Below are 13289 nucleotides of genomic sequence, written 5' to 3'. Positions count from 1 at the left end.
GGTATGCAGACTTCGGCAAAACCACAAAATTAAACATCCACAAGCATGCACGAAAATTGGTACCCACGAAAATAAATGAATCTTCAGTATTCCACATAATACATGTAATATGTTTCTGTTGTAGAATGTGTGATTTCACCACCAACTGTCAATCATGCTTATATCATTGACGCAGACAAAGTGTATAAATTGAAAGCCAGCGTTCACTATAAATGTGCGACAGGATATAAAATGTTTGGAAACAACGAAGTGGTTTGTAGAGCTGGTGGAAATTGGTCAAAAATTAACTTCGAATGTCTTGGTACGTCGAAATATATCTGAATTAAAAGAGGGACGAAAGATACCAAAGGGACAGTCAAACTCATAAATCTAAAACAAACTGACAACGCCATGGCTAAAAATGAAAAAGACAAACAGAAAAACAATAGTACACATGACACAACATAGAAAACTAAAGAATAAACAACACGAACCCCACCAAAAACTAGGGGTGATCTCAGGTGCTCCGGAAGGGTTAGCAGATCCTGCTCCACATGCGGCACCCGTCGTGTTGCTTATGTGATAACAAATCCGGTAAATAGTCTAATTCGGTAGGTCACATTCAGGAAAATAATCAATTATAGTTGCTAATTATCGAGACCTAATGTCTCACCCTAGTGAAATTAATCTTATTGATTTAGATTGTTGTTATCTCTATAGGAAACAAGAGTAATTTGCATCAGAATAAACATTAATTAACGCAAACAAAAAATCAGGATATTACAAATACAATTACACATATGCATGCATACACATGGTATATCGAAAACCGTAAAAGTTGTTTGAAATAGATCTATATATATATATATATATATATATATATATATATAAATACGAAATAAGGTGCTGTACTGTATCACATGTGTGAATTCAAATCCTTTTGAGGGTTAAAAGTTTGTCAGCCAAAATAAATCTAATTCTTACACTGTTAGGTTTTATTTTCAAACTTATAGTTATATATCTATATATATGCATGTAGGTTTCATCCGTATCATTTTTTTTTCAAGCGTAATTCTATCAATACAAATAACATTTTAGAACTTTCATGACAATTTCTCTATTTACATTGATTATAAAACTGAAGCACAAACATTTGAAAGCCAGGGATTCATAAATACGTAGAAAACTTATATACTAAGGACACAATGAATGTATAGCAAAACTGAAGTACGGACATCTTTGCCATATGGATTTTGAATCTTATATTCTAAGCAATTGCTTTTTCTTAATCAATGACAAATTAAGAAAGAAATGTTATAACGCAGTGATGATATTCACAAAACATCTTGTATTAAGATATGAAAGTTCATGATCAATTCTAACTTATTGTATAACATGTAGACAAATATGTCCGTTTTGAACTAATCTTATCATGCTTAGCTTAAGTAGTTTTATTCATATCAGCACAGTAGATGATAGTCTGCTGTGTTCACGATTGTCGAATAAACTCATCATAGATACCAGATCAAATATAATGAAATTTTATATTTACTCCAGAAGCACGTTTAGTCTACAAAAGACTACCCAGTGCCGCTCCAATCAAAAATCGAAATAATGTTAAAAAGGCCAAATAAAGTACGAAGTTGATCGGAAAACCAATTTGTCAACTCGGACAGTCTATAATGGCAACTCGTACCTATGTACTGGACACTTTAAAAATATCATTGTCGTTTAAATCTTTCAATGTTTTCCAACAACAATTCGCCGTTTCAAAATCTAATGCATCCTGGGTAATATTTTCAAAAGTGTACACTTAAACGTCGTGATTGGTTAAAAATGTCATGAACAATGGGAATTCAATCAATGACGTGACGTTATTTTCATTTTGGGGGTACAAACAATGATATTACCCATGATTCTTTAGATTCTGAAACGGCCAATTGTCAAAATAATAATTTCAGATTGTGGTCAACCACCTACCCTGGCAAACTCAAAAGTGGTCAACAAAAACATTTTAACCACATTAGGTAGATATATATACTACAAGTGCGACTCCGGATATGGTGCAACAAGAACAAGGTACAGAGTAAAGTGTCTGTCAAATGCTCGTTGGTCTAACCCTTCCGCAACCTGCAAAGCATGTGAGTTTGTCTTTTATATTGTTTTTTCTCATTCTTTTTGTATCGATAATTTTCATTTTGTCTAATTATGGGGTGTATATCCGAGCGGGAACTGTACTAGTTCATTACTTTAAGCATATTTATCAAAAAGAAGAATTTTAATGTTTTATGGTCGGGTTGTTGTCTCTTTGACTCATTCCCCATTTCCATTCTCAATTTTAAATCACATTCATTGATTATTTTTTGTTTAGCTATTTATACCATTTAACAGAAATAAGTCTCTGAATTTAAATGAATTATTCAGCTGCTGTTTGCATAACGGAAATATATAGTCTGCATTTAAAGAATGTAAAACATTAAATAGCTTTAATAAAGGCAACGGTAGTATACCGCTGTTCTAAACTCATAAATTGATAAAAAAAAATCCGGGTTATAAACTAAAACTGAGGGAAACGCATTAAATGTAAGAGGAGAACAACGACACAGCATTAAAATGTAACACACACAGAAACTAACTAAGCATTAGACAAATGAGAATAACAAATATAACATCAAAACTAAATACATGAATTTGGGATAGAAAAGTACCGTCCCATGTCTTATAGTAATGTGAATTCACACTCAAATATAAGAGGAAACAAACGATACAACAGAAACATAACGTTAAGATGTAACACACACAGAAACTAACTATAATATAACAATGGCCATAACCCTGACTTGGTACAGGACATTTTTTTAAAGAAAATAATGGTGGGATTGAACCTGGTTTTGTGGCATGCCACACCTTAAAAAGGCATATGTTTTATGAATAAATTCGGACTTTTAAAGATAATCATGAAATATATTGAGGGAAACAATGTTATGTTTTCAATTATTCCAGTATGTCCATCTTTTCCAATGATTCCAAATGCAGAGATTAATTCAACAACCACCTCGAAATTACGAGATACACAAATATTCTACACGTGTAATATTGGTTATGAACCACCAAAAATGTGGATTAAATGCTTAGACAATACATTATCAAATGATTCTCTAGCCATATGGTCAGATCCAAACGAAAATTGCCGAAGAGGTAAGAGGAATTTAAGAAGCAGTATTGAAATTGGTTTTAATGTTGTTAATGCTAATTACAACAATATAACAAAAATTGACAAGAGAAGTGTATACATTAATAAAGTAAAATCAAAGGGTGTGACATTAAACATAAAATGAAAAAAAAGCCAAAAACAGAATACAATACAATCTAACAATCTTTTTTTAACTGGAAACTTGAATACATTGCGAAAAGGTTTTGAAATATAACAGTTGCTTGTAATAACATTAACGGTACAAATTTTCCTGCACCAGATGCGCATTTCGACAATACATGTCTCTTAAGTGATGCTCGTGGCCAAAATATTTAAAATCCAAGGCTTATATAAAAGATGAAGAGCTATACTCCGAAAGGTCCAAAAAATATAGCCAAATCCGTGAAAGGAATCAGAGCTTTGCATGAGGGAAATACATCCCTTAATTTATAATAATTTCTAACATTTTGTAACAGCATGCTAGTTGACATCTAGTTAAATGTACCAATACAAGTCAGTCATATATAGTTATATTATTTGCATTCAGGTATTGTAGATCAAATGTGTTCGTTCATAGTGTGTTAATTTACGTTTTTTGATGAGTCAAGCCTTCCACTTGATATTTTATCGTGTGTTTTTCTATGTTGTGATGTTATACTATCGTTTCAGAAAAAAGGAGAAGGTTTGGTACCATTAAAACGTTTAATCCCGCTGCGAATGTTTGCACCTGTCCTTAGTCAGGAATCTGTAATTTATACGTGTTTCTCGTTTCTCGTCTTTTTTATATTGAGTAGACCTCAGGTTTTCCCGTTTGAATGGTTTTACACTTGTAACATTGCTTTATAGCTTGTTGTTCGGTGTGAGACAAGTCTCCATGTTGAAGGCTGTACATTGTCCTATAATAGTTTACTTTTATATATTGTTATTTGGATGGAGAGTTGTCTCATTGGCACTCATACCACATCTTCCTATGTCTATAATATTAGTAGTAAGTTGTCTCCTAAATAAGAGCTGTATAAAACCAAGATACCTATTTCGACATTTAAAGGATATCAAACTATAAATGTATAAATGTGCACGTATTGAATATAATCACATACTCAGGATTTTTCTGATGCCAAATACTGTGGGAAAATTTGTAATAATTACAGTAAAACCTGTTGAATTCGAACCTCTTTGGGACTTAAGATTGTGTTCGGTTTTAGCCGATGTTCGGTTTTATCAGGTTCACAACGCACATCATTTGATATGACGGTGGTTACGATCATGTTTGGTTTATACAGGTTTTCGGTTTAAACAGGATTCGGTTTAGTCAGATTTCACTGTATAATTTTGTTTTTTCACAAAACATAATTTTATTATTGTGGGAGATAATGAAGTCTGATGAATAAACTCATCATAGATACCAGGATCAAAATTTTATATTTACGCCAGACGCGCGTTTCATCTACAAAAGACTCATCAGTGACGCTCGAATAAAAAAAGATACCGAAGGGACATTCAAACATTTTCTAAAATGTATAACATGTATCTTTTTAGATAAACAAGCTGTTTTGAAATAAATTATCTTCTAGATAAAATACCTTTATTTGAATGTGTGATCACGGAACATTTTGTTCTCTGGTCAGTTATCTTTCAAAAATCTGTCACAGACTTCCCAAAATCTCAATATTACAACTTCTATACATAATAACACTTGGTGATCTTTAATGAGATAAGTTCGCAAACTCAATTTAAGGCTTAGTAGAGAATGCAAAACCATCTGCTAAGGCGGATTTGACGGTTAAACAGTGTTGCATTATAATCTATCACTGAAGTTATGATCCTATGAAAACAAAAAATCTACTTTTCTTGAAAGATTTCAAAATCTAGCTACTATATAATAGTTATAACAAATTGTAAGATTGTAATCTTTGCATTTTTATTTTTGGACCCCGATATACATAAAACTATCTTCAATAACAACGCCAGTTTAGAGTTATCTGATTGAAAGTGCAAAAAAAAAATTCCAACTATGTTCAGCTACGTTTCAACTTCTGAATGAAGGCAATTAAATAACTCCTTTTAAAACATATGGATAAACTATGTACATTATAAATTTGGATTATTTTTTTTTCTTTATCTGAGGATATAATCCTTATTACATAAATTTAAAAAAAAGTATTTTACTTTCATAAGTTTTGTAAAAGAGGGACGAATGATATTAGAGGGAGAGTCAAACTCATAGATAGAAAATAAACTGACATCGCCATGGTTTTAAATAAAAAGACAAACAAACAAATAATAGCACAGAAGACACAACCTAGAAAACTTAAGACTAAGCAACATGAACCCCACCAAAAACTGGGGGTGATCTCAGGTGCTTCGGAGGGGTAAGCAGATCCTGCTCAACATGTGGCACTCTTTTGTTACCTTGTATATGTGAATTTTAAATGAACAAGTCAGTATCATACGCTTTTAAAACGAAGACTGTATGTTTGATAAAAGGGATGATTAAAACACATGGTACACACGTAAGTACATACTTAAGACAGGCGAAAGATACCAAAGGGACGCTATGGCTTAAAACTATAAACAAACAAACAGACAAACAATAGTACACAAAACACAATACAAAAAGTTAAAGACTATGCAACACAAACTCCACTAAAAATTTGTGGTGATCCCAGATGCTCTGGAAAGGGTAGGCAGATAAGCCGTAACTGCATCGATACATACACTTTATTGAGAACATATTGCCATTATGTTTTCTGTTTCCCGATACCTTTTAACAATTGTGTCACAATTTTGTAATTCTAAATCTAAAAAAAAATATAAAATACCAACAGAAGAAATAGCAAAGGCAGGGTATTAAATACAATATTTCTTTTTACCTAGTTGATTGCGGCCCTCCTTACGATGTTATGAATGCCAACTTTGGATTTGTAAATGTGACTCTTTACCAAGAAACGATAACATACAGTTGCAATGATGGAATGACAATGACGGGATTTGTATATAACAGCACATGTCAAGCGAATAGAACATGGACGGAAACAAACTTTGTATGCGCAGGTAAGTAATAAATATTTTGATAACAGTAATTATTACTAGATTTATTTCCCTTGACTGGGCGGAGTTTACGAAATCCGCTCATTTAAGACCAGTCCATCTATAGTCAGGAGTTTTGGGGATAAGTTCATCAATGAGGTGTCCAGTTATTCGTCCCATATCATACAATCAGTTCTTTTGTTTATGCGTTTGGTAAAACTGATCAGTGATTAGAATTCAATAAGTATTATAACGGCAATCATACTTATCCCACACATCTTCAAATAGACTGTCCTTATGCAAATTAAAACATACGCTCCGCCCGATCAGTTGAAATAACATTGGTAATATCAGCTTATCAAAATTTTATCAAAGTATGACAACATTTTGATGTCTTCTTTTATAAATCTTTAAAATTCTTTACATCGAATCTGACATCGGAGCATGAAAAACAATTGTAATTTTTGTTTGGATCAAGACAATCTGTCAAATCTGTATGAATATATCAATGTATGGTATTGTAGGGAATATCTTAAAACTGTGAAATTATAGTAGATGAATCCGTGTACTAATTAAATAGTGTGTGAATATGAAGAATGATTGAATAAAGATAAACAAAAATCTACAAAAAAATCTGATACAGCCAATTATCATACAATGTTAGAGGACTATCCATGCTTCTACCAAGTTTGATAGATATATAAAACAAGAAGCTAGAAAATAATGATATCGCATTACCTGACCAGATAATGTAATGATCAATATGATGTTACACAGCATCCAATAAACTTGTAATACTTATTTTTTGTATGCCTCATATATGGGAATTATGTTTTATGATCTGTGCGTCCGTCCGTTCGTTCGTCTGAACGTCCGTCCGTCCGTCCCACTTCAGGTTAAAGTTTTGACTACAGTTTTTTGTTGAGTTAGTTTTTGATGAAGTTGAAGTTCAATCAACTTGATACTTAGTAAACATGTTTCCTATGATATGATCTTTCTAATTTTAATGCCAAATTAGAAATTTTCTCCTCATTTCACAGTCCACTGAACATAGAAAATGATAGTACGGATGGGGCATCTGTGTACTGGGGACACATTCTTGATTTTTGCAAATAACATTGCTTTCCTTTTAATGTTTGATGTATAGAATAAGAAATAATATTCATACAGTAAATGCATTCGAAGCACTTATCTAGATTATAACACATAACAAACACTTAAAATAAAGATATCGTTTGAGACGTCATGACCACACGGAAAATAAATTGTTATGTCCATGAACATAAACGACACATCGTTGTCGGATTTCTTTGAATCTTAATTTAATTAAACTGTTTCAAGATATCAAAGAAAAATTGAAGGAACCCTTGTTAAAATTGTAACTTTTAACAATATTGTTTCATGTATGAGAGATGTTTTTTAGATTGTGGAGAAGCTCCTGTACCAGAAGGTGCCAGTATGATGGTGTATCGAGGTGTGCATAGCACAATGTCTTTAACTTGCAGTGATGATTATATAGCTACAGGTGTCGTTGATGCTAAATGTTTAAATAGTGTCTGGGATCTTGGGGACTTTAATTGCTGGTGGAAGCGTAAGTTTAATATGATTGATTCAGTCCGGGAAAAATTTAAGAATTTAAGACCACTTTCAGTTTTATGTATTTATGTATGTCAATCAGTAAATGACTATCTGATTCAATTCATCATTATCCTTAATCATATAATAGGATAGCCGGTTTGCTTTGTATTCAGAAGCGTCATTTTATCATAAATCTTTTTGGAGAGGACAAATTTATATATTCATGTATTAGTAGCTTAACTTTACGTTTTCGTATTGAACTGTCGTGTATCATGCGTCTTTAAGTCATAATGTGATAGCCTCTTTTTTTATCATTTGTTCAATAGTTAAGGCGTATTTACTCTTACATTGTTTTTTTTATGTCGTTACTATATGAATAAATGGTATGAGTGTTAATGATACAACTCTCCATCTAAGCCACAATTTGTTTAAGTAAACCATTATAGATGAAAGTATGGTCTTCGACACGGAGCCTTGGCTGACATTAACAACAACCTATCAGGGCTCCAAAAACTACTAGACAAGTGTGAATCCATTTAAAACGGGAAAAACCCAAAGATCCAATCTATACATATATATTTATATATAACGAGAAAAAAGAAACACTTATGAACCGCATAAACAAGCGGCAACTATTGAAAGTCAGATAAATGACTAAGAGCAGGTGCAAACAAAATGCAGCGGATTGCATTTTGAATTTTGCTAATGCAGGTTGGTGGTTCGAAAACGCCTGATACATGTATCTCATGCTTATTCGTGTCGTTGCGTGACTATCTATTGGCACATACTTAACAATTTCTGAAATCAAATTGAACTAATATATATAGGAAGATATGGTGTGAGTGCCAATGAGACAACTCTCCATCCAAATAACAATTTATAAAAGTAAACCATTATAGGTCAATGTACAGCCGTCAACACGGAGACTTGGCTCACACCGAACAAAAAGCTATAAAGGTCCCAAAATTACTAGTGTAAAACCATTTAAACGGGAAACCAACGGTCTAATCTATAAAAAAAACAAAAATTATTTTCAGACTGCGGTGATCCTCCATATTTATACGGAGCAAAACGTACATTTAATGGGAAAATAGTAGGCCATACAGCAACCCATATATGTAGAAATGACTACCTTGATGTAGCTGGTGTTGGGTCAGTTAAATCCCATTGTGAACTAGGTGGCAATTGGAGCACTGTGTTCATCAACTGTTCAAGTAAGTTCATCTGTATACTAAAATAAAGGTGACCTTTAACTCATCGAAATTGATTACAACCTTTTTATAAAGGAGTTCTTTAACATCTGGTACAATTCAAAGTAGTTATTTATAATTTATAATAAGAGTTTTTAACATAAACATAAATTGAAACCATCATTTTTTAGACAAAAAATAAATAGGTGAAATAAACAAGCATCCTGAACAATAAGTTTTTAAAGGAAAATATCTTATTTGTTTATAACACCAACGGTCCCAATTTAATTAGATGCACAGTTTTATTATTAGACGAAGTAATCAGCAAATTACTGTTTACAGAAATATTAAACTAGATCTCAGCCTTACAGTCTACGGGTATTGTAGTCAAACGAACACTGGACAGGGAACCAGTATAAATTTTTGATTTGCATAATTGTAAATCACATGATAAAAACTACACAAACAAAATATTTTTTCATATACAAATATTTTATATATTCGAATAAATATTTAAACCCTCGTTTGTTTATAATAACATTGAACTAAATATTATGAAAATAATCGCTTATGAAACATTTATCTGATTAAATTTATGCAAAATGAAATAATGTTTAAATTGCTCATGTGTTTCATGCCTTACTCTATTTACTAGGAAAATGCTATACACCACCGACTATGATGAATGCTTACTATCCTACTGATATTACAACTTATGAAGGATCTGTCGTTTTTTACACGTGCGAGAGTCGATTTTCTCTAGTAGGTGACAGTGACAATAGTACGTGTATGGCATCAGGAGATTGGGTTGGTCCAGATTTTGAATGCATCCGTAAGTTTGATTTTCAGAAGACAGTTCAAATATTTTCTTTTAATTTGCACCTATTTTCCACATTTTCTTTATAGTCATGATTCCATGATATTGAAATTGTACATCAATTGTTCACATGATAATGTTCAATGCGAGACATTTGACAGTCCGAAATATTACCTTAAACAATCGTTTTAAATCATTATAACAACCTGTGATACTTAACTTATAATTAAAAGAAACCTTAGTATTTCTGACACGTATATACCATCTATAAGCAAGAGTAGGAGTGTAGTGATACACCATTTCCAAAGCTATCGGAACTCTACAATCAAGAACAAAAGCAATTTGCTTAAATATTATGTCTTAAAAACAAATATGTCCTATTTATTTTCAGTTTACTTGTTTTTTTGTTCTTTTTCGTTTTCTTTTATATTGATATATTTATATACAAAGAAAGGTCGGTGAACTTAATGTGACAAAGTTGTTATTTATAGTTTAATGAAGAATATAAACAGTTGATAAAGACGAACTCTGACGTTCTTGAATTCGATATATGATCATGAACTGAACACAGATCAGAAGCTGTCACCGTCAAATACTTCGTTATCCGTCTAAATTCTTGGTTTGTCAACATGATTTCTAAATGATAAATAATATAAGTTTTTGTTCTTTTTGCCAAAAGTTCAAACAATGTACTTGTGTAATAACTACGTAACAAAACTACAGAATGAACGTGACCAAAACAATCTAAACTTTTGTAATTTCTTTGTCGTTTTTGAGGATTGACTAGGTCTAAATCAAGATTTAGTGTTCAGTTTTTCACAAGAGGATATACCCGTGTGAATTGAGAAAATCGACTGTGGTGTTATATTCATCTGAAGTGTTTAAGCTTTTGTTATTGGATAACAAACTTTTCGTTTGAACGTATCCATGAATTTCGGTATTGTTTGTTACTTCAATATAGAATCACATGCACTAAAAATGAAAAAAAATATTTAGATGTAGATTTTCCTATCAATATTTTTCAGCTGACTGCAGAAGTCCGCAAACTGTGTCCAACGCACAACCAGCTCTATATAACAGTACACTTACACCATATAACGCCTTATATGAATGTGAGGCTGCTTATACAATGATTGGTGATTACTATATTTCGTGCCAAGCAAACTCTGAATGGACGACAGAAATGTTTATCTGCAGTGGTAAGCATAGATCTAAATTGTAATCAGCTGTATAATCATAATAAATATTAATTGAAGGGATATATATGCAAGACAATGACATACCTTTTATATTAAGTTTATACTATTTATGCCTGTTTTGACTATATAAGGTGAGAATTTATTAATTTCTGTGGGTACCAATTTCGGTGGATAAAAGCACCATTTCCTGGATTTTGAATTATGTACTAGGTTGAACATTAAAATGTGTAGTTCACTCGTACCAGGTACCCACATAATTAATAAAAAAAATAATGCATAATGCATACTAGCTCACCCATTGTATGAATGAATTGATAATGATATTGCAATATTTGTGAAATAGAACATCTTTATATCAACGCTGTACAGATATACCTTGAATATGTATATTGAGATTCATAATCTACTTGTAATTGCCTTCTAAATCGAGATTTGATAAGGATCCTCAAATGAAAACTCTTTTGATTATTTTAACAGATGATTGCCTTACAACAACCAACTTGCAAATTTTACAATCTATAAATTATATGTATTTAGAATTGAATACAAAATAAAAATGTTGATTTTTGTGAATTTCACGATACTTTCCATGGTATATATGACTAAATATAAAAAAGAAAATGTGGTATGATTGCCAATTAGACAACTATCCACAAGAGACCAAGATGGCACAGAAAAACTATAGATCACCGTGCGGCCTTCAACAATGAACAAAGCCCATACTGAACAACGTAACTTGCACAGTCGATATGTATCTCAATGACGAGTCAAATTGTTTGCCTTTTTTTTTGTATTTGTTATTAATGGAGTGTGAGTGAACATTTGAATCACTGTCTAAGAATATAATTAGATATGATGAAAAATCTTTAATTGAAGTATGTATATTATATCGCTTAAAACAGTGTACTTCTTGTTATCTTTTAGGATGTTCGTATCCAGCATTATTGAATGGTACATCTGTCATAATTGTGAGAGTATCAGGAATTAACATTGTTAAGTACAGTTGTGATGCAAACTTAAATCTTATTGGTGATAGTGAAATCACGTGTCAAGTTAATCTAATATGGACGGATCCAATATTTTTCTGTACAGGTATATTAATGTATATATTCAATCTTGCCTTTTCAAAAGGAAAATATATATTGAAATAATTATATAGAGTTTATTTTTATTTTCCCATAAACTGGAATCGAGCATGTGTTGAAAAACCCTAAATTTTTCCAAACTAAATAGTCAAAACTTATTAAAACAGTTTTTGATCAAATATCAGAAAACGATGGACTTCAGTATTGATGAAACAGATAGTTAATTATAATTCTCGTGCGATAGAATCTGTCAAGAGTTGTAAAAAATACATTTTCATCAAACAGTAATAGTATGAATTTATAAAAAAAAAATGATTATCATTATTTTATAAGAAAGCAAAACTCTTTTAGTTCGATAAATATTACTTTCTACATACAAACATTTGAATGTAACTTAATTTGATATTCTAGGATGTGCGAATCCTCCATCTGTACCCAATGCAGCATTACATATAGAATTACTACAGAGTGATAGTATGGTGTACTATGATTGTGATGCTGGATACAATTCTATTGGTTACAAATATATTGATTGTATAGATAACTCGTGGACTGTAAGGCGATTCATTTGTACACGTAAGTAAGAAATATAAAAAAAAGTGGTTAACTAAATACTGTAGTTTCACTGAATAAGTATTGATAACATTTATATAGACCACATGATACTAGAATAACAATAATAATGAAGTCGCTCGTTTATTCTTAAGAAAGTTTATGTTTTAGAATTTATACATTATTTATTATGTTTGTCGTAAAGTTTAATACCTATACTTTCTCAGTGTTTGAAACATGCAGCCGTGTATGCCAGTAAATAATAAACTTACAAAAATCAAGGTATGGACAAAACTACGACTACACAAAAGTAACGAAGTAAAAAACCTAATCTGCTTAAATAATGTGCATTTCTTTCTAACAATTGATGCGAACGGCTAAGCGCACATGTTTTGATTATTTGTTTCTAGCATACGTTTGCAAAGTTAACATAAACTTTGACACACTATACACTCGCTAAAAATGCGTCTACAGTTGGTCGTTCATCGTTAGTTAGAAAAAAAACTGCATTTGTTTCTAACTTCACCGTGATTAAACGATGTATTTGTTTTTACGTTTGTAAAAAGTCTGTTTACCAACAACATGTACATGCATTATTGAAAGTCAAACGGAATCAGTTAAGACTGATTAAACGTTGTATTTGTTTCTACTCTTGTAGCGTTTAGA

At 31.6% G+C, this 13289-nt stretch overlaps 1 protein-coding gene across 1 annotated transcript in view; it reads left to right on the top strand.

Moving 5' to 3' along the window:
- Positions 1-13289, top strand: part of LOC139500180 (sushi, von Willebrand factor type A, EGF and pentraxin domain-containing protein 1-like) — a 60254-nt gene that overhangs the window by 29177 nt on the left and 17788 nt on the right. The window contains exons 3-12 of the mRNA XM_071288917.1: positions 125-301; positions 1941-2120; positions 2983-3177; positions 6050-6226; positions 7626-7793; positions 8818-8994; positions 9626-9802; positions 10813-10986; positions 11911-12078; positions 12483-12647. Coding sequence (XP_071145018.1) covers positions 125-301; positions 1941-2120; positions 2983-3177; positions 6050-6226; positions 7626-7793; positions 8818-8994; positions 9626-9802; positions 10813-10986; positions 11911-12078; positions 12483-12647 — 1758 coding nt within the window. The remainder of the gene's footprint in view (positions 1-124; positions 302-1940; positions 2121-2982; positions 3178-6049; positions 6227-7625; positions 7794-8817; positions 8995-9625; positions 9803-10812; positions 10987-11910; positions 12079-12482; positions 12648-13289) is intronic.

Source organism: Mytilus edulis, chromosome 13 (genome assembly GCF_963676685.1).
Source record: "Mytilus edulis chromosome 13, xbMytEdul2.2, whole genome shotgun sequence".
Lineage (NCBI taxonomy): Eukaryota > Metazoa > Mollusca > Bivalvia > Mytilida > Mytilidae > Mytilus > Mytilus edulis.
This window is presented reverse-complemented; position numbering and strand designations above follow the sequence as displayed.